This window comes from Lithobates pipiens, unplaced genomic scaffold, assembly GCF_037356315.1.
Source record: "Lithobates pipiens isolate NorthernLeopardFrog02 unplaced genomic scaffold, aLitPip1_a1.2 Scaffold_8, whole genome shotgun sequence".
In the NCBI taxonomy this organism is placed as follows: domain Eukaryota; kingdom Metazoa; phylum Chordata; class Amphibia; order Anura; family Ranidae; genus Lithobates; species Lithobates pipiens.
In genome coordinates this window covers 234,165,499-234,186,436 of record NW_027507903.1, presented here as the reverse complement: position 1 = coordinate 234,186,436, position 20,938 = coordinate 234,165,499, and the positions used below count along the sequence as shown (strand labels likewise).

Below are 20,938 nucleotides of genomic sequence, written 5' to 3'. Positions count from 1 at the left end.
TGTCGCCATTCCATGAGCGGACGCAATTTTGAAGCGTGACATGTTGGGTATCAATTTACTCGGCGTAACATTATTTTTCACAATATTAAAAAAAAATTGGGCTAACTTTACTGCTGTCTTAGTTTTTTTTTTATTTTTTTAATTTTTCCCCAAAAAAGTGCGCTTGTAAGTCAGCTGCACAAATACGGTGTGACAGACAGTATTGCAACAACCGACATTTTATTTTCTAGGTTGTTAGAATAAAAAATATATATATAATGTTTAGGGGTTCTAAGTAAAGGGGAGGAAATGGGCGGGCAGTGAAAGCTCCATTAGCTTTGTTGGCTGTCATACCAACAGCCACCACTAGAGGGCACCAGATTCCAGAATGCCTCAAAGCCGCAGCCTCAATTACCGGGGGTCGTGGCCCGACGCGATCATGCCGGGGTGGTGCACGGAGACAGGACACCCCCAGCTGTTCTGCCCCAGGCGCCATGTTGCTAATCCTAGTCGCAAATGCGACCTGTCGCCCGGCTATTGTCGAGCCCTGCATTACAGGCACATGAACTTTGATGGCATCCCAGCCTTAGTCCGTAGGGTTCAATATTGAGTTGTCCTACCTTTTTTCAGTTCAGGCTTTCATTTAATTTAATTCTCCACCCATGTGCTGTCCTAAAGCATGATTTTGAGATCCTCTGTGCTTAAAGCGGGATTCCACCCTAAAGTGGAACCTCCGCTGATCGGATCCCTCCCCCCCTCCGGTGTCACAATTGACACCTTTCAGGGGGGAGGGGGGTGGAGATACCTGTCAAAGACAGGTATTTACACCCACTTCCGAGCATAGACTCCCGTGGGAGTCTACGCCATTTCCTGCCCTGCCGCACTGTCTGCTGGGACACACACGGGTCCCAGTGACAGCGCGGAGATTACCTATTGCGCGGCGCGGCTCGCGCATGCGCAGTAGGGAACCGGGAAGTGAAGCCGATTCGCTTCACTTCCTGATTCCCTCACCTAGAATGGTGGCGGCAGCAGCCGAGGGCCGAGCGATTGATCGGCCTCGGCTGCCGGCATCGCTGGAACCCGGGACAGGTGAGTGTCCATTTATTAAAAGTCAGCAGCTGTAGTATTTATAGCTGCTGGCTTTTAATAATTTTTTTTTTTTTTTTTGGTGGAATCCCTCTTTAAAGTATAACTAGAGGCAAAACGTTTATTTATTTTTTTAGGCGTGAATAGAGTGTACAGGGGTTTGAACGCTTGCCGTTTTTATTGCTGTCTGTGCCCCTGTTATGGAGAGCCACGTTATCATTGAAAGAGAAAGTAAAAGAAAATGCAGAATTTTGGGTTGTCCCCGTAAAAGTAAGAGGGGAAATCTTTCCTTAATTCCTCTCACTTTCTGTTTTGGCTATGGGACAGGAAATGAAGGGCAATGGAACACAGATAACCCATCAGATTTCTTATTGATATAACCCTCCCTTGCTCTATCCAAAATGGGGGGGGGAAAAAGTTTTGCCTATAGTTATAATTTAAGGGTGTGATCAGAAAAGATGAAGGGGAAGTGGCAAATTGCACATCATGATCCATGATGGCACCATGGGTAATTTTCTAAAATATTTATTGACCTGTTTTGTTTTACCATGGAATTTTTAAAACAAGTTTTTTTTTTTTTTTTTTTTTTTTTTAGATTAAATAATTTCACATGGTAAACATATTTTCACGGAGGAAACAAATCATATTTAGTTGCTTGTTATTACTAAAGCACTTTGAAGTCACTCCAAATGTTGCCTAACTGTCAATTGCCATTGATTAAAGGAAAAGAGGAACATTTAGGGATTTTACACCCTTTTTTTGTCAATTGCCATTATTGGATATTGAAACTTGAGCTATTGAGCTCTGTAAACAGTGCTATTCATTAACTGCTTCAATACTGGACACTTTTACCCCCTTCCTGCCCAGGCCAATTTCCAGCTTTCAGCAATTTCACGGTCACGCAACACTGTACCCAAATGTAATGTCTATCATTTTTCTTCCCACAAATAGCGCTTGAATAGATTGAACGTTTTGAATTTCTCCTAAATGCTCTTTAAATTTGCAGGCCTGGCCATGCAACTAGCTTTGTCTGCAATTTCAATATGTCCAACTGCAGCTAACTGAATTAGGACAATGGTCAACCAGCATGGCCCTGTATTTAATGATCTTGCTGTTACAGATAAATTACAACAAATGCCTTCTGTTTTACTTTTTTTGTGTAGATGCCCTAGATTAGCACATTATGACCAAAATTTCTAGAATGTCTTTATTCTCCATTTTTATATGCGCAGAATCTTTTAGTTAAAAACTTGGATGGCAGAATCTACTTGTAAAAGGCACATTAAACATATGCCTTTCCAAAGAAGGCATTTGTTCAGTGAGGGACTTAATTTATCGTGTCACAAGTGGAAAGGTTTTACTTCCACAGCAAATGGTCCCAAAACCACCTTCTTCAGGAGCCCTTAGCTCTCCAAAACACAGGGCACCTCTTTGCTTTAAGCAAGCTTCAGCTTAAAAACATATTCTAGAAGGGTAAAGATCGCACTAGACTGACTTGTTTGGTCACTGGTTGTAAAGAGGAGGTCCAAAAGGCAAGGTAAAAAAGGTTTATTTCCAGAGTTTGATGCCCGACTGTTTTGTAAACACTGTTATGGGCATGGGCTGCTACCTCAGGGTGCTGCCGGTTGGTCGCCCCCATAGTTATCAAAGGAGGTGAATGTAAAAGAGCACCCGAAATGCAGCAGTTATGAAATGAACCTCCTTTATTTGGAGTATAGATGGTAAAATATAGCCAATGCATTTCAGGGGGCAAAGGACTAAGCCCCTCCCCCCCCCCCCCCTTCCTCAGGGCATGTCTGGGAATGTCCGACCATCACCTGAGGATTGAGAGGCAGCATTGACATTCAGTCCTTCTTTTTATTTTAATTATTTTTTTTTTGGTCTAAGACTTGGCCCACTAAGGTTACCAAGCCTTTTCACATTGAAGGTGCTCCCTCACTCCCTCACAGTATTAGGGGTGGGGTGGGGGGGAGGCAACATCTGTTACAGTTTGCCTTTCTCTAGGTCACAGATTGAACTCCCGGACCTGTGGGTTCAATCAGCCTACAAAATAGAGATGAAAACTACCACCTCACGATTTTCTTCTTTGTAATTGGCCAAAAACTGCCCAAGGACAGTTAGGCCTGGGTTCACACTAGCTGCGGCCATGGCTCGCAGCAGGGTGTCCGGTGCGTCCCTGTTCTCCGTTTCAGGGGCGAATTGGGTCTGCATTTTTTGCATGAATTCGGTCCTGAAACTGAGCCACAGACGCACAGGACCCTTTTCCAGTGTAGACTGCGGCTGCCCTGGAGGTGTGTGAACCGGATCCTTTGAGAAGCCAGTCGGAGTATCCCGTCATGCGCATTGGAGTGCAGGGAAACCTGCATCCAATTCTCATAAGTGTGAACCCAGCCTTAGATTTGAAAACCACCTCTTGTCCCAGAGAGTTCTTGTGCCAGCACTGCAACAAGACTGCATTAGAGGTTTTTTACTCAAGTCTGTTCATTGTACCAAAGGCTAATGGGGATATTTGTCCTATTCTGGATTTTTAATCCCTCAATATATTCCTTCAAAATCCAAAAATATTGCACAGGTTACACAAGTTGAGTAAATGCTTCCCCGAGACGAGGAGAATTTATGGCATCTGTTGACATCCAAGGTGCCCATCTACAATTTTCCATTTATCCACCTCCTCAGCGCTTTCTGTGATTTGCATTGACAGACAACCACTTCCAGTTTGTCACAGTGCCCTTTGGCCTATCCTCTGTATCCAGAGTGTTCACAAAGGCTTTAGTGCCTCTGTTGCCCTGCTCAGAACTTGGGACATAGACTTCACAGGTTACCTGGATGACCTTCATCTGAAGGTTTCATCTCTCTTCCGCTAATCTATCAGAAAATGTCCACAAGACAATTCAGTTGCTCCAGACCTTCAAGTGGGTTATCTGTTTTAACAAATCTGCTGTCTAGCCTTTCCTTCTCCTGGAATACTTAGATTTGGTCCTTGACAGATCCCAAGCAAATATTTTCCTCCCAGAAAAAGTTATTTTTCTTAAGAGCACATGCTCAGCTCTTGGGATTTTCCATGAGAGTTCTGGGCCTAATAGAAGTGTCCTTTTTTAAAGCAGTATGATTCGCCCAGTTCTATTCAGGAAATCTCCTACAAAATATCTTGTTGGTCTGCAACAAACGGGCTTCTTCTATTTGCCAATGCTCCTGTCAGGCCAAGCAAGGAACTCCTTAACAGTGGGAAAGTCCTTTCTTTCCGATCACTGGAAAGTGATCACAGCAGACAAGAAGTCTGTTAGACTGGAGAGGAGTGTTCCAATCCCTAACATTCCAAGGAATATTGGGGGTTATTTACGAAAGGAAAATCCACTTTGCACTGCAAGTGCACTTGGAAGTGCAGTTGCTCTAAATTTAAGGGGTAGATCTGAAATGAGTGGAAGCTCTGCTGATTTTATCATCCAATCATGTGCAAACTAAAATGCTGTTTTTTATTTTCCTTGCATGTTCCCCTCGGATCTACAGCGACTTTACTTCCAAGCGCACTTTCAGTTCACTTTCAAGTGCACTTGCAGTGCAAAGTGGATTTTCCTTTAGTAAATAACCACCATTGCACCTGAGAGAAGTCAACATTCCCATCAACATCTTGGACCTCTGAGCAGTCAGATTGGCACTGCAACACTAGACCTCGCTTCTGAAGGGTCACGCAATTGGGGTGCAGTCAGAAAATGCCACAATGGTTGGGCACCAGGAGTCTGTTTGCCTTGAGGGAAGCAAAACAGTTCATCTCTTGGACATAAACACAATGCAAGCCACATTTCAGGAGTGGAGAACTGGGGAGTGGATTATATCGGCCACTATTGCCTGGTTCAAGGGGAATGGGCCCTTCATCAAATTTCTTCAATCTGATATGCCAAAAATTGAAGTTTCCAGATGTGTAAATAGTCTCCATAGTCAACAACAAATTGACTCCATTTATTTTTCGAATTGGGACATTTAGCCTCAATTGCATTGATAATCCCCTGGTCTCCGTTCAAGTTAATTTACACCTTCCCTCTAGTGCAAATCGTGCCTTGTCTGGTCAGGAAAATAAAGCAAGAAAGATGGAGATTGGTTCTAATTACACCAAACTAGCCCAGAAGAACCTCTACACAGACATAGTCGGACTACAGACAATCCCTGGCCTATTCCAGCAGACCAGGTCTGCTATCTCAAGGCCCTCTATTCTATCCTGCTTGTGAGTTTCTGGCTTTAACAGCATGACTGTTGAACCCCAGGCGTTCAAGGAGAGAAAGGTATCTGCCTTTGTGATTCCTACCTTTGTTTAAAAATAAGAGAGGTCACTTCCAGGTAATTTTATCATACCTGGAAATCTGTGTTAATTTTGTGGATGAAAATGTTTTCGGCATAATTTTTCATCGGCTGCATGTTCTAAGTGACGTAAACCAAAATTAAAATTTTAATTCAGTCGTTTGATGAAAATCTATTCCCATTTTTGGCAACAAACAAAAACGGAACTAAAATGTTAGCCCTTTCCTTTTTAAAGAGCTTTTCCTTATTCTTCTCAATGGTAAGGTTGTCTTGTTCCCAGGGCCATCCTTTCCTCTGAAAGTGGTATCTGCATACCACCACAATGAGGACGTTGTTCTTCCATCCTTATGCCATGCTCCCAAGCATCCTATGGAAATCTCTTTACATTTCCTGGAAGCCATTAAAATATACCTCAACCCTACTGCTCCAATCAGACAAACAAATTCCTTCTTCTGTTCTCTAGCCCTCGCAGAGGACACTCTGCTTCAAAGTTCGTCATTTTACGATGAGTTCCAAATTTGATTACAAGAGCTTCTACATGCCCATTTCACCAGATCAGTGTATGTGTGTGTTTCCTGTGCATTTCAGCACCAAACCTTGGTGGCCCAATTGTATAAGGCTGCCACATGGTCTTCTGTTTATACTTTTTCATAGGTTTACCAAGTGGATGCCCAATCATCTGCTGATGCAGCTTTGTGAATGTGCCTTTTGGTCATATCTTTCACATCATCATGTCACTCGAGATCAAGATTTTCCACCCGTCTCAGTATCTCATAACAAAGGGAAAGGGACCTCATAGCGTGATCCTGTTAAGGCTTTATTCCCATAAGAACCCCCCTTTTTTACATTGCACTTAGAAATTAAAATAATTCTTCTGAACCTACGTACCTATTCCCTCCCATTCCCTTCCAGACACCCTCCCCTTACCCCCGACTATACACTACTCTATGAGTTATAAGTTCGCTCTCCCCAACACTACTCTAACTCCCCCCATTCCTTTATACCTTTATACTATTTCACTGTACTCTATATAATAAAGTGAGTCAAATTTATTGTATCTTGCTATTGACTAGCGGCTGCGTCCGCACTTACTATATGTCCAATTTTTTTTTACAACCTGTGATGCATATGTCTTGTGATATCTTGTTTATGTTCTACTCGTATATCGCAATAAAAATTGTTTATTTAAAAAAAAAAAAAAGAAAGAAATTAAAATAATTAAAAACCAGCATTTGATTATATAAAAGATGCTCCTGCAGTACGATCTCTCTCACCGATCCTTGGAAATCCTGTTAGCAGTTATTCCTGGGTAGAGTTTGTAGCTGCTGGCATTCTCACAAGCCGCGTGGCTCTCTGCTGAAAATGGGTTACAGGAGTGCAAAACAAATTGCACTCCTATGATCCATAGAAGAAGTACAGCCAAATGAGCTTTTGCTATACTTCTCCTTTTTAAGGTAAGAGGAATTTTTGACTTGCCAGTAAATTTCACATCTTGGAATAAATGACACAGCCCGCCCACCCTTCCATTCCTTAGTTTACTCCCTATTGCATGCTACTAACCTGAGGCCTTACAGAGTGGAGTGGTGTTATAGGGGAGGGCTCTGGAGAAGGGGGTCCCAATCTCCATTCAACTGAAGGTACACACCTATAACCCATGGTCTATGAATATTCTGTTTGTGTCCTGTACTGTGCTTCAATTGTCACTTTAAACTATGTCCGTTCCCTGCATGTTTCTGTTTTGTTGGAGTTCCACATTAAACAGAACTATAAGCATTTACATTGGGAAAGCTTGAAAACAAAAATTTTAGTTTTTGGAGTGCATGCTTAGCTGGGCTAAATGGTGGGTTTTGCATAAAGCACTGTTGATTTTAGAGCAACAACTAATACTTGTGAGCTCAGGAAGTACTCATCGTGTTCAAAAGTCCTGTGAGCAGCGGTCCCCTTTTATGCATTGTAAAGGCATGATCCCTTTACCCCATCTAGGCAACATCCAAACTTCAAATGATTTATGAGGGATGGTGATGATTTGAAGTGAAGCACAGGCACTTGTATTTCTTGGGGACAGATATGTCCTTCTCCCCTTTTTTGTGTTTTTTTTTTTTTTTTACAAAGTAGATATAAAATGTATGCAGTAGTTAAGTGCTTTTTTGTTTTGTACTTCATTTTTTCTTTTTTCTTTTAAGGTATGGAATCTATGAGCGCTGTCGAGAGCTAGTGGAAGCAGGCTATGATGTGCGACAGCCTGACAAAGAGAATGTTACTCTGCTTCACTGGGCTGCCATCAATAATAGGATAGATCTGGTGAAGTAAGTATCACATCATGAAAATGGCATCCTTGTTACTATCTCACAGCTAGGAAAGTCATGTCCACACTGAACATGGGCTGTCTGCAGACTGTATGGCGACAGCTATGTAGACATCTGACGTCTCTGTAGAATCTGCGATAAGCTATTTACAAGCAGCTAAGCTTGGAACCTGATTCAATGTAACAGGCAGTTTTGTAAAATTATTAATATCTAGAAATTGAATGCATTTATTCTGAGATTAATTGTATGCTCATGGTTATGTCATTAAAAGTGATTAGTGGCATAAACGGAGGAGAACAGCTGCAGCAACCAAATTTAGATTAATGAAATGAAGCAGCCTGGTTGTAGCAAATCCACTCAAGTCAAATATTGTATATTTCATTGTCTTTTAATGACTGTATATGTTGTCATTCATTTAACTAGATTTATGCTGAACTTTGGTTGGCTGGAGCCTAATGTATCCTTCAGACTTGGAAGTGTTGAAGTGGAACCCCAGGCTCCTTCAGAAAAAGAATAAGTCAACAGCTGCAAATACTGTAGCAGTGTAGCTGCTGACTTTTTTTTTTTTAAATATTGGGACACTTACCTGTCCAGAAATTCAGCGGTGTCTTCACCCAAGCCGATTTATCAATTGGCTCTGGTGCTGCTGCTGCCATCTCAGCTAAGGGAAGCTGGCAGTGAAACCTTGCCGCTTCACAGCCCGATCCCTACTGCGCATGCACGCTGTGCTTTGTGAATGGCCCAATGGCAAGGGGCGGCTCATCCAGAAGTGGGAACGGATACCTGTCAAATGCCAACTGTGGCAGCGGAGGGGCAGACAAGCTTCCCCTTTTGGGTGGAGCTCTGCTTTAAGGTGACCATAAACCATGCCAGTGATGGCAAACCTTGGCACTCCAGATGTTTTGGAACTACATTTCGCATGCTGGTCAACTACACTGCAGAGTGCATGAGCATAATGGAAAATGTAGTTCCAAAACATCTGTGGTGCCAAGGTTCGCCAAAATGGCGCTATGCAGTTTAATTGTACAATCTCTTTTAGCTCTAACTACAACTATGTAGTACAAGTGCTTGCTTGATTTGAAATTGAATTGATTGGTTAAGCATACACTTGGTAGATATAAAGAAATTGTACAGATTCTATAGTGCATGACCAGCTTAAAAGAGAAGTATGTGTTTTTTTTTTTTTTGATTTGAGATTCACCTTGGTGGATGGAGCATCAGATTGATGCTTCAGCTGTCCCCCACTGTCTCTGCACTGAGAACCGAGCCACCGAACACCGCCGATGGCTCGATTCTCACTCCTACCCAAGCAGAGCGATGCTGACTGTCAGTCAGCATTGCTCCTGCTCTCCTCCTTTACGCTCATTGGAGCACTGAGCTGTGGAAGGGTGGGGTACTGCCGTCTTAGCGGTTCTCTGGGACTATCAATCAAGGCAACTGGCAGATCCAGACTTCGGAAGTCGGGGGATGACGTGCTGCCTCGACTGATGACAGTGATGCCAGCTGAAAGTGGACTTCAAACCGCTCTCCGCTGAAAACGGGTCACAGGAGAGCAAAATGAATTGCACTCCTGTGACCCAGAGGAGAAGTCCAGCCTAAAAAGCTCAGGCTGGACTTCTCCTTTTTTTTTGAGGGAAATTTTCCTACATAAAACACACATACAGGTTTGTTTATAGGTTTTTAGTGCAGTGCTTGGGGGGGGGGGGGGGGGGGGTTTAAAAGCTATGATTTCATTAAAAAAAGAAAAAAAGGTGATTTGTTCCTGTCTGCCAGTTGTCCTGTCACACTTACTTGCATTTCCAGTGGAGATTATAAGTGGCTATCCTGACATTTGTTGAACAGGTGTGGTCAGCCCTTGTCTCCATCAGGAAGCCCACACTGTCATGACCTAATGCATGACATATTCAGCCCCTTTAATAAAGCAACTTGTACTTTCTAACCCCTGCTGTAGGTGACCTTATATAATTTACTTGTTGCCTTTTATGCTTTTTATTACTATACCCATCAGTTGTGCATAAATGTTTTCCCTTTATGTATTTAAGTTATTAGCAAATGTTTTTAAAGCCCAATTCTGGGCAAAAAAAAAAGTTTCCCATGCAGTGGGGCTGTGCCTGTACTGCATGGGTCAACCGCTCATTTTGTCCTGGGGAGAGGATAATGTCTCATACTCTACTGATCCTCCATTCTACTGGCAATCAGTGCCCCCCACAATTTAGCAGTGGACTGTTCCCGGTGTCCAAAACCTTAGCAGGTCAATGGGCTTGATGACTTCAGGATCAGTAGAGCGTGGGGGTGCAGGAACTGCAAGGACCGGTCTTGTGCATGAAGGATCAGGTAAGTATGTATATCTTCATCTTTCACCTAGACAGAAACTCACAAATGACCTTTTAGCTTCAAAGCATAACTAAAAGCAAAGCTTTCTGTGTCACCATTGACAAAATTCAGGCTCTCCATTTACCCTGGTGACTGTTATTCCTGAGAGGGAAAGAAAAGCCAAAATTTTTAATTGCAAATACAAGGGCAGCCATTGCTGAACTACTTCTGCAGATTCCAGAAAAACACGTTAGTGCTTATTCCTTTGGTACAAACACAGTGAACACCTCAAATTGGCTCACTGGCTAAGGTGAGGCTGCTCTCAGACACCGGCCTTACTCAATGGCTACCTGGAAGCAACTTAGATTTTAAACCTGCAATTGGGTGCCAAACCACAAAGTGAGAGTCTAACATGCCTTTCATTGTTCGTAATTACTACTTACTTTCGAATTGTTAGACTTCCAATCCAAAAGGAGGATTTGCACCAGATCAAATATACAGTGGATCCAATTAGTTTAGTTTCATTTTCAGCTACAGTAATGTGCAAAAGTTTTAGTCATGGGTTTAGAAATGCTGTGAAGGTAAGAATTATTTCAAAAATATATATTTTAATTGGTTATTTTTACAAAATGCAAAGTGAGTGAACAGAAGAAAAATCTAAATCAAATAAATATTTGGTGTGACTACCATTTTTGGCTTCAAACCAACATCCAATCTTTAAAGAGGCAGTAAACCATGATGTTTTTTTTTTTTTTTTAGTTCCCTGCAAAGTAAAAGCATAATGTACTAGTATGCATTGCATACTAGCACATTATGTGCCACTTGCCCGTGATGACCTTGCTGGAGGCCGCACCCATCTTCGCCCCTCTTCCTTCCAGGGCCGCGGACTCCGACTCTGTGACTGGCTGGAGTCGTGTGATGTCACTCCCACGCATGCACGTGAGAACTGCCGGTGACAGCACTCGCTAGTAAAGAAATGGCCCGGAGGGCCGCTCTTATACAATGCATGCGCCAATGACATCAGCGCACTACAAGGTAAATATCTCCTAAATGGTGCACATTTAAGAGATTTGCTGTACCTATAGGTAAGTCCTATTATAGGCTTACCTATGGTTACAACTTCTGCATTGGGGGCTTTACAACCACTTTATTCTTGCACAAATTCGGCCAACTTTTGAGGGCCGTAGATCGGTGCTTGGCCAAGGAAACTTAATGCAGCAGATGAAAGACACATCATGCTTACTTCCCTTTTGACATCGGAAGATATCCAGCAGTGCCATCAGAACAGAACTGGCGGAAACCAGTGGGACCCAGGTACAGCCATCTACTGTCTGGAGTCTGACCAGAAATGGTCCTCCTGTAAGAATTGCAGCCAAAAAAATCCATGCCTCTGATGTGTAAACGGGGTTAAGCAATTTAACTGTGTACAAAAACATAGGAACTGGGGTGCTCTGAATTCATGAGTTAAAATTTGAAATATTTTGGCTGTAGACAGAAGTGTCTACAGGCAACAGTGAAGTGTGGTGTAGGTTCCTTGCAAGTTAGAGGCTGCATTTCCTAAAGTGAATTTGTAGCTTTGGTCAGGATCAATGGTGTCCTCAATGCTGAGAAATACAAACAGATACTTACCCATAATGCCATACCATCAGGGAGATGTGTGATTTGGTCCCAAATGTATCCTGGTGGCAGTTTTGGCCCCCACAGAGCCTTGATCTCAACATCCAGTCTGTCTGAGATTGCATGAGGAGACAGAAGGTTATGAGGCAGCCTACATCCACAGAAGATCTGTGCTTAGTTTTACAAGATATTTGGAACAAAGGGTGGTCACACCAAATATTGATTTAGATTTCTCTTCTGTTTACTTTGCTTTTATTTTGTTAATTGATAAAAATAAACTATTAACACCTCTAATTCTGAAACCATTCTTAACTTACAGTATTATTCACACCTGCCTAAACTTTTGCACAGTACTGTAGCTTCTGAATATATCAGTTACATGGCTATTTTTGAAATTGTAACTTCGGTTCTTGCTCACTACTATTGGATTTATGTTTTTTTTTTTTTTTTTTACTACTAAATGTATTTTTCCTTTTGAAAAACAATCTTAATTAATCTTTGTTGCAATGCACAATTTATTGTATGTGAAAACATGTATGGTAATGCCTTTCCACTGATTTCAATTGATTATTATTTATTATTATATTTTTATTTTTTTAAATGTCCTTCAAAAATGTATGCCTGGCTCCTTGTATTGGTGTATTTCATGTTCTTTTGATTTCAGTTATTTGTCCTGGAACCATTCTTTGTGTATTCACAAAAAATAGCAAATAAAAAAAAAAAAAAATAATAATTTTATGTGAAGATAATTTTTATGTGGTTTTTGCTCATAGGTTCTACATATCGAAAGGTGCTATAGTAGACCAACTTGGTGGGGATTTAAATTCTACTCCTCTGCACTGGGCTACAAGGTAACATTATAGCTTGTGGAAATGAACAGAATCTTTCATCCGCTTACCCGTCTAAAAATCATTTGCTAAAAGCATTTAATGTGCCAGGTTGAATTCTGTTTTGCTGAATGGATAGAATGTGCTTCACAAATACATGGAAAATATAACCTGTTGATTTCTGAAATTATCAGTGAAGTGTTGAAAGTGCCCTACACACAGTGGTGTGAATTACAATGTCACTGGCAGCTCTATTTTTAGTGTGTGCTTCATACATTAACTGCTCCATGCAATGTGCGAACAAGCACTCAAAAGGATAATAAAAAGATCCTCAGTTTGTTTCCAACAGCGTTCATACTATTTAATAACTACATTTTTATCTTTTTCTGGCTAAAGCTTTTTTTTTTCTGCACATGTAAAAATGCATGTTTTGGGCTTGAAGTTCACTTAAAACCCCCCCAAAAAAGCAGAGTCCCTGTGGAATCAAATGGTAACAGTTGCATTTCTTTTTATATCACACATCAATTGTGCTACTGTTTTATCAAATCTAAATTTTTTTTTTTTCTTTTTTTTTGTAAAATACACACATTTTACTGCACACAGACACAATATATAATAGCCAATTTTTTTGTCAAATGTGAGTTTGCGTTGAGTAAATGGATACCAAATATGTTGAGTCTTAAAATTGGTTCACCTGTAAAACGGCAAAGTACTGTAGTACCCCCCCCCCCCCCCCCCCCCAAAAGTATCCTTGTTGCTCTCACACGGTGGGAGCTATTAAATCCTCATAGTGATTGTGTAGGCAGGCTCTCTTTAGGAAGTAAGGTGTGCAGATTGAGTGTTTCTGCTTTCACATTTTGACGGGGGAGATGAGCCAACATTAGCTCAACTCCTGCCACTCTACATCCTGATGCCCACCATTGAGGTCTCGGGCACGCAGGAAGGACTGATAAGCCTGGGACACATGGCTTCATATGTAGAATTAAATCAATTCCATTGCATAGTCTGTAAGGCTAACCAGGAGTGAAAATGTAAACCTAATATAGTGCCCAGGAGTTTAGTACATTGGCAGTGGTGCCAGCATGTAAAAAAGTTACATTGGTGGCAACAAAAAGGATTGAATGATCCCCTAGAAGCACATACTCCCTATTCTTTGCTTTCCTGCTTTGGCCGCAGGAAGCGATGAGAGTATTTACCACTTAAAGGTATGGTGGAAAATGTGAATGTGCATGGAGTGGTAGGTATGCGAAAAGAAGGTACTACTAAGGAAGGGAGAAGAAAGATGACATCTGTAGACTAAGCACATGTTCACCTTCTTGTAATTGCTTTTCTTTATCTCACTTACCATCTCATAAACTTGCCTTTTTCTCAATTTGAAAGAAACCTGTACGGAAATAAAAGAAAAAAAAAATGTGGGCTACCATTGCTGGTTTGCCCTTTTTGCAAATGCTAGTTGCCTGGCTATTATGCTGACCCAATAGATTCAATACTGTCACTGTCTTAGAACATGTATTTGGGGTTTGAATTCTGGCATTACTTATTCTGTAGTTGTGTTAGATTAGAAACATAAAAAATGGTTAAACCAGGGATACCAGAGAGATTATATTTTCAGCAGTGCATTTTACATATTTCCTTCAGTACAGAATTCCTTTATTATTCCTCATGACAAAGAGCATCTAGAAGTGGCTGAAAAGTCCTGGTTTAGAAAAACGAATTGTTTTAGATTCTTTCTTATGCAAAGCTACTTGTGTGTATTCTTTGCGATCAAAGGGCCGTACACACTGGCTGAATGTTGGGCTGGTATTCGACCCATGTGTATGGCAGCTGCTCCGACAGAACTGAATGGCATGACCGAAAAGGGTCTGCCCATCGGCACCCGATCAGTGGCAATGAGAGCACTGACCGGAGTGTAATGGTGGGGCGACGTCGCTGTACTAACATTGGATTGTTAGCACAGCGGCTCCTTCCGAGCTTTTTGTCTTTTTTTTTTTTTTTTTTTTTTTTTATCATTCAACCCACTGTGTTGAAAGAAAAATAACTTGTGTACCAGGTATTACCCAAAAGGTTGAAAAGGCATTGTCTGTCCATCCAGTCAATGTTTAGGAGATCAATGAATTGCATTATATCTAAACTCATGGCAAAATGTTATTTTTTAAAATGGAGTTGGGAAGTGTTAGACTGGTGTTACCTTACGTGGTCCGTATTGGACTCCACAGGTCTCTGTAGCTGCATGCCTATCCCTATTCTTGAAAATTGAAGTGGCTAGCAATGAGACAGTGATTGCCCAAAAATGGATGATAAGCCGCTAGCAAGTGATTTTGTCCTGAGTTGCCTCTATCGGCTGTGTGTCACTGGCCTCATTTACCAATCTGGTTTGTGTCTTTAATTTCTTTTCTTGCATCAGGAGACACAGAGCCATAGTAATTACTATGTTGGTTATAGGGCAACTGATAGGTGATGGTCACTGGCATGCCATAAGGCAAGAAGTGCACTCCCTATATAACCCCTCCCACTACTAGGAGTCCTCAGTTTTTTCGCCAATGTTTAAGGTGTTGGTCATGAGTAAAGATGTGCTGTGCTGAGCTCCACTGGAAGCTTCCCTGCTGGGGCTAGCCATGCTGACTGGATCTGTTCTGATGTCCTTTTCATGGGCTAAATGAATGGTACCCAGGCCTTGTGTTTGAAGAAACAAGGTTTTGCTTGCGAACGCCTCTATTTTAGAGGGCTGGACCCTGGGATCCAGTACTTTTTGGTAGTAACGCCATGAAGTTTTTTACTGGCACGGTGCTGTCGTAGGTCCAGGATTGTGGGTAACCTGAGGTTCCCCTGTTCCTGAAGGTTTCGGGGCCCACCGAAAAGGGTGAAGATTGGGTTTATCTCAGATAACCCTGCTTCAAGGAAAGGTAAGGGAGATTTTCTTAGGAATTTCTCCTGCTATGTATAATGCTGTCACGCATATGTGTCACCACTGGGGGCTGTATTGAGCACTCACTGCCTGATGCTGGAAACAGCGCAGAAGCCTTAATTTCTCCTCTCCTCCAGCCACAAGCAGATCCTCTGGTAAGAAAAGGGGGTCTGGTTCTCCTCCTGCGCCCCCAATGTTGGTCCTTTTTCCCCTTCGGTGGATTGATATACCAGAAACCGTTTCCTTTAAAAAAAAAAAAAAAAAAAACGGAACTTGTGGCCGCTCAGCAGAGGATTTACCCCCTCGCCATGTCTGTTGTTTCACAGGACGTCTGAGCTGCCTTTCGCATGGGAAAACACTTAACTTTGAAAGGAGGAGGAGGGGGGGGGGGGGTTGTAATTCGCGTGGGGGCCTGGCTAACGGCGTCAGACACTGGCCACATGTGGAGGAAGTGTTAAAGCAGTGTGTGTGTGTGTGTGTGTGTGTGTGTATGTGGCTTCTGCTGGCTGTGGAGGGCCAGAACAGAAGGATGGCTTGTTCAGGTTAGTGACACAGGCATTTCCATTTGACACATTATACTTTTACCAGGCTAGGATTAATAGCAGCTTACAGCGCTGGACTATAGCCTAGCAGGTTATTCTTTTGCTGGTAATGCCTCTGCTTTATGCTTCAGGCTATGAGTGGTAATGAGACAAGGAACTCCTCTAATGCCGCATACACACGTTTGAAATTCTGGACAGAAAAAGACAGATGAGAGCTTTTCATCGGAAAATGCGACCGTGTGTATGCTCCATCGGAATTTAGCTGTCTGAATTCCCGCCAGGCAAAAATTTATAGCATGTTCTCAATTTTCCTGACGGAAAAACTTTTCTATGGGAAATTCCGATCATGTGTATGCAATTTCAAAACGCCAAAAATCACGCATGCTCAGATTTAACTACGAGACGGAAGCTTTTGGCTACTGGCTATTGAACTTCCTTTTTCTAGTCCCATCGTACGTGTTGTACGTCACTGCGTTCTAAACTATCGGAATTTTGTATGACCATGTGTAGGCAAGACAGCTTGAGCGGAACTCCGTCGGGAAAACCATCAGAGCTTTTTCTGACAAGAATTCCGATCGTGTGTACGCGGCATTAGGGTTCTAAAGGGGTCAATGGTTTCACAATAAACAAACTAAATCCATTTCCAAAAGAATGTCATCCTCCTCAGAGAGGGATGCAGCTGGTCAGATTATGCAACACCAGTTCCCCCTGACGGCTCAAATACTTCAGTCCCTATATATATCGTACAAGAGGTTTTTTTTCTTCTACCATTTGTAATTTGGAAAGAAGATAGATGCTATGATGTCTCTCCATAGTGGGGCTAAACATAGCAGATTCCCATCTAATGTGTAGGACCCTCTTATTGAGGTGCTAGAGGCTGGGGATCAGGTAGATCTTCCCAAATATTTGGAAGATGCTTATTTATCATCTTCTGAGGATCCTAATATTGGAGTAGTATCATCACAAGACAGGTTGCTTGTGTACTCCCTTACTCAACCTTTTTGCTGCCTGCCGCGCAGGCTCTTGAGGAACCCCCCCTCTAATTTTGGGTTCATTAGAACCTCCCCTGTCTGGGGGTGTTTTTTCCTATTCATGCATGGCTAAAAAAGCTTGTGTATTCTGAATGGGAACATCCGGATAAACAATATTATACTCCTAAGAAATTCTCCACACTTTATCCTATGGAAGAGGATTTCTATGAAAGAAGATGGGGGGGTTCCAGCAATTTGATGCTGCAATCGCCTCAGTGAGCAAGAATCTCACATGTCCGGGGGATAATGCACTGATGTTAAAGGATCTAACAGTTAAAAAGTTGGAACTTCTAAAAGCAATATGTCTTTAGCAAGTAAAGTAGCACAGCCACTTCTTGCTGCAATTGGTGTATCTCAGTCCATTTAAGGAACAGTTTGTGGAGATACTTAAAATTCTGCTTGATCAGCAGGCCCAGCAATGGACTGGTGTATTGGATGCACTATGTTTCACAGTAGATGCTATGAAAGTAGAGGTCGACCGATATATCGGCCGATATTTGCCGTTTTTTTAATTAATCGGCATCGGCCGATTGAGCTGATTAAAAAGGCCGATTTAGAACAGGGTGACTTGGAAATGACTTCTGTAATAGAAGTCCGTGTAAGTTGCCTGAGTCGTCATAGAAACGACTTTCCTCCTCTCTGGGCAGTCTGCCAAGAAAAGAACAAAAAGATACAATGTTTACACTTGAATGAATGAACTCATCTCTGTGTGTAGAGTTCTCAGTTTAAAGTGGTTGTAAACCCTTACAAACCACTTTGACCTACAGGTAAGCCTAGATTAAGGCTTACCTGTAGGTCCAAGCAATATCTCCTAAACCTATATGGTTTAGGAGATATTTGCCCGAAAACAGGCACCGCTGTCTACGGCGCATGCGCCGTAGACAGCGGCGCGCAGGCGCACTGAGCGCAGCATTCTCAGCGACGGAGCTGCCGCGCGTGTCGGCTCCCATGCGCGGGAGTGACGTCATGGCGGCTTCGCCGAATGACAGCGACGGAGCTGCGAGACCCCACCAACAAGATGGATGCGGCGGACTACAGGGGACAGCGGCGACTTCGCTGGCTCCTGTGTCAGGTAAGTGACACATAATGGGCTACTATGCGATGCATAGTAGTCCATTATGCTGTGCCTTTGCAGGGAATGAAAGAGGAAGTAAACTCATCAGGGTTTACTTCCTCTTTAACCATTTAAAGACTAAGGCCCCTTTCACACATGCGGACGATATGTCCATATTTCATCCATCCGTTTGCGGATGAAATACGGACATACATTCATTCCTATGGGATAGCGGGTGTCTGCGGATGAGCATCCGCAGACACCCGATTTCGTCCGCCTCCGCAACAGTCCGATTCTGCAGACGGAGGAAAATCCTATTTTTCTATCCGTCTGCAGAGCGGATCGGACGAACACGGACAGACGGTCCGTGCTCGTCCGATCCCCATAGAGGAGAGCGGAGATCTGACAGGGCGGTCCCTGCAGCCGGCTCAGCGGGGACAACGGAGCGATCCCCGCTGAGCGAGCGGATCTTCACGGGGCGGATCATTACTGATCCGTCCCGTGTGAAAGAGGCCTAAATCTTTTCTGACACTTGTTGCTTACAAGTAAAAGTCCTGTATTTTCTGCCAGAAAATCACTTAGACCCCCCCAAAAAGTATATACTTTTAGCAGAGATCCTAGGGAATGAAATAGCGGTTGTTGCAACATTTTATGTCACGTGGCATTTGCGCGGAGGTCTTTCAAATGCATTTTTTTTTTCGTCCAAAAGTTTTGAGTACTTGTTTTTATTTTATAGGCTGCTTGCACACTGGAGCGGGCAGGCGTTGATGGTAAAATGTTGCTAGTTTTAGCAGCGCTTTACCATCATTTTAGTGGTGCTATTCTGCTGCTAGTGGGGCGCATATAATCCAGCTAGCGGCCGAAGAAGAGGTTAAATGCGCCCATGAAGCACCGCTGCCAAATAGCATTGCATGTGCTTGGGCAGTGGTGCCCATTAACCACTTCCCGACCAGCGCACGACGATGTACGTCGACAGAATGGCACGGGCAGGCATATTGGCGTACAGGTACGTCCAATATTCAATGCCGCCCTGCCATCGGGAGCACGCCGCCGGCGGCGCGCTCCCGCGCTGGTCGGGGACCCCCGTGAGTCCAGTCGCGGGACCCGCGGACTCGATCGCCACGGGCATCCCCGCGATCATCTCGCGGAGCGGCCGAATGGAGGAAATGCCGAGTAAACAGCATTTCTCCATTCTGCCTAGCAACTAGTGACGCTGATCTCTGCTCCATGTGATTTGGACCAGAGATCAGTGTTCACTAAATGAAAGCCCAACCCCCCCACAGTTAGTAACACACCCCTACACTGCCACCCACTGGTTAACCCCCTTCACTGCCAGTGTCATTTACACAGGAATCACTGCATTTATATAGCAGTGATTACTGTATAAATGACAATGGTCCCAAAAATGTCTGATGGGTCCCCCACAATGTCGCAGTCACAATAAAGATCGCTGCCATTACTAGTAAAAAAAAAATAATAAAAAATGATTAATAAAAATGCTATAAAACTATCCCTATTTTGTAAACGCTATAACTTTTGCGCAAACCAATCAATAATCGCTTATTGGGTTTTTTTTTTTTTTTTTACCAAAAATATGTAGAATACGTATCGGCCTAAACTGAGGGAAAAAAATGTTTTTTTTATATATTTTTGGGGGATATTTATTATAACAAAAAGTAAAAAATAATGCGTTTTTTTTCAAAATTGTCGCTCTATTTTTGTTTAATAGAGCGCAAAAAATAAAAACCGCAGGGGTGATCAAATACCACCAAAAGAAAGCTCTATTTGTGGGGAAAAAAAGGACGTCAATTTTGTTTTGGAGCCACGTCGCACAACCGCGCAATTGTCAGTTAAAGCGACGCAGTGCCGAATCGCAAAAAGTGGTCTGGTCTTTGACCAGCAAAATGGTCCGGTCTGCAAGTGGTTAATATCAATAGGCAGGAGTGGTGGAGAAGCGGCATACACCACTCCAAACATGCTGCTTGCAGGACTTTTTTTTTTTTTTTTAACATCCTGCCAGCGCATCGCCTCAGTGTGAGAGCACTCTGTCTTTCACACAGACTGCAGGGGAGCCATTTAGCAGGCACTTTACAGGCGCTATTTTTAGCCCAAAAGCGCCTAAAAAAAACGCCCCAGTGGGAAAGGTGTCTGTTTAGGTTTTATGAGATGAAGGGAGATAAAAAAAAAAAAATAAAATAAAAAATCTGCCTAACATATCGGCCCAAAAAAAAACGGCATCATATATCGGCCATCGGCCGCCATGATTTCTAAATATCAGCTTTGACCAGAGAAAAACCCATATCGGTTGACCTCTATATGAAAGATTCTATCATTTAAGCCTCATGGCTTATGCTTGGACTAGTGCATTCTCTCAGAGTTCTGTGGCTAAAAAATTGGTCAGCCGAAGCACCGTGTAAAAAGCTCTTAGCCAGTTTTCCCTTTCATGGTGAACGGCTATTTAGACACGATCTAGATAAATACATCCAAAGGATCTCAGTTCTCTTTTTACCTGTGAGGAAGAAGTTCAAATATTTCTCCTTTTTAATCGTGCTGCCTCTCCTGTGCCAAAGGCATCAGCTTCAGGTAGTCTCGATGGCCTCAACTGTCAGGTTCAAGGGCAAGTCGCCAAGGGCAGCACCAAGGTCAGAAGAGATCTTGGGGCAGAAAGCCACAAACAGAATGCTAAAGCCTCCTCATGAAGAGGCACCCCCGCTCGCTCGGGTGCGGTGAAGGCTCCTGCAATTCTCAAAGATCTGGCAGGAACAATGTCAAGACAGATGGGTGGCTTCTACAGTTTTTATCTAGGTTACACTAGAGTTTCGAGAGTTTCCGTCTCCTCGTTTGTTCTAAGGGAAAATGTTCCCAGGGATCCAGAAAAAAAAGAAGTGTCTCTTTCTGGCTCTGGATCATCTATTATCCCAGTCGGTGAAATCAGGTTCCCTTAGTGGAACGGGGCACAGGGTTTGATTCAAACCTTTCATAGTT

At 42.9% G+C, this 20,938-nt stretch overlaps 1 protein-coding gene across 1 annotated transcript in view; it reads left to right on the top strand.

Moving 5' to 3' along the window:
- Nucleotides 1–20,938, top strand: part of ZDHHC17 (zDHHC palmitoyltransferase 17) — a 112,572-nt gene that overhangs the window by 21,806 nt on the left and 69,828 nt on the right. The window contains exons 3-4 of the mRNA XM_077474116.1: nucleotides 7,542–7,664; nucleotides 12,368–12,445. Of these exons, the coding sequence (XP_077330242.1) occupies nucleotides 7,542–7,664; nucleotides 12,368–12,445 (201 nt within the window). The remainder of the gene's footprint in view (nucleotides 1–7,541; nucleotides 7,665–12,367; nucleotides 12,446–20,938) is intronic.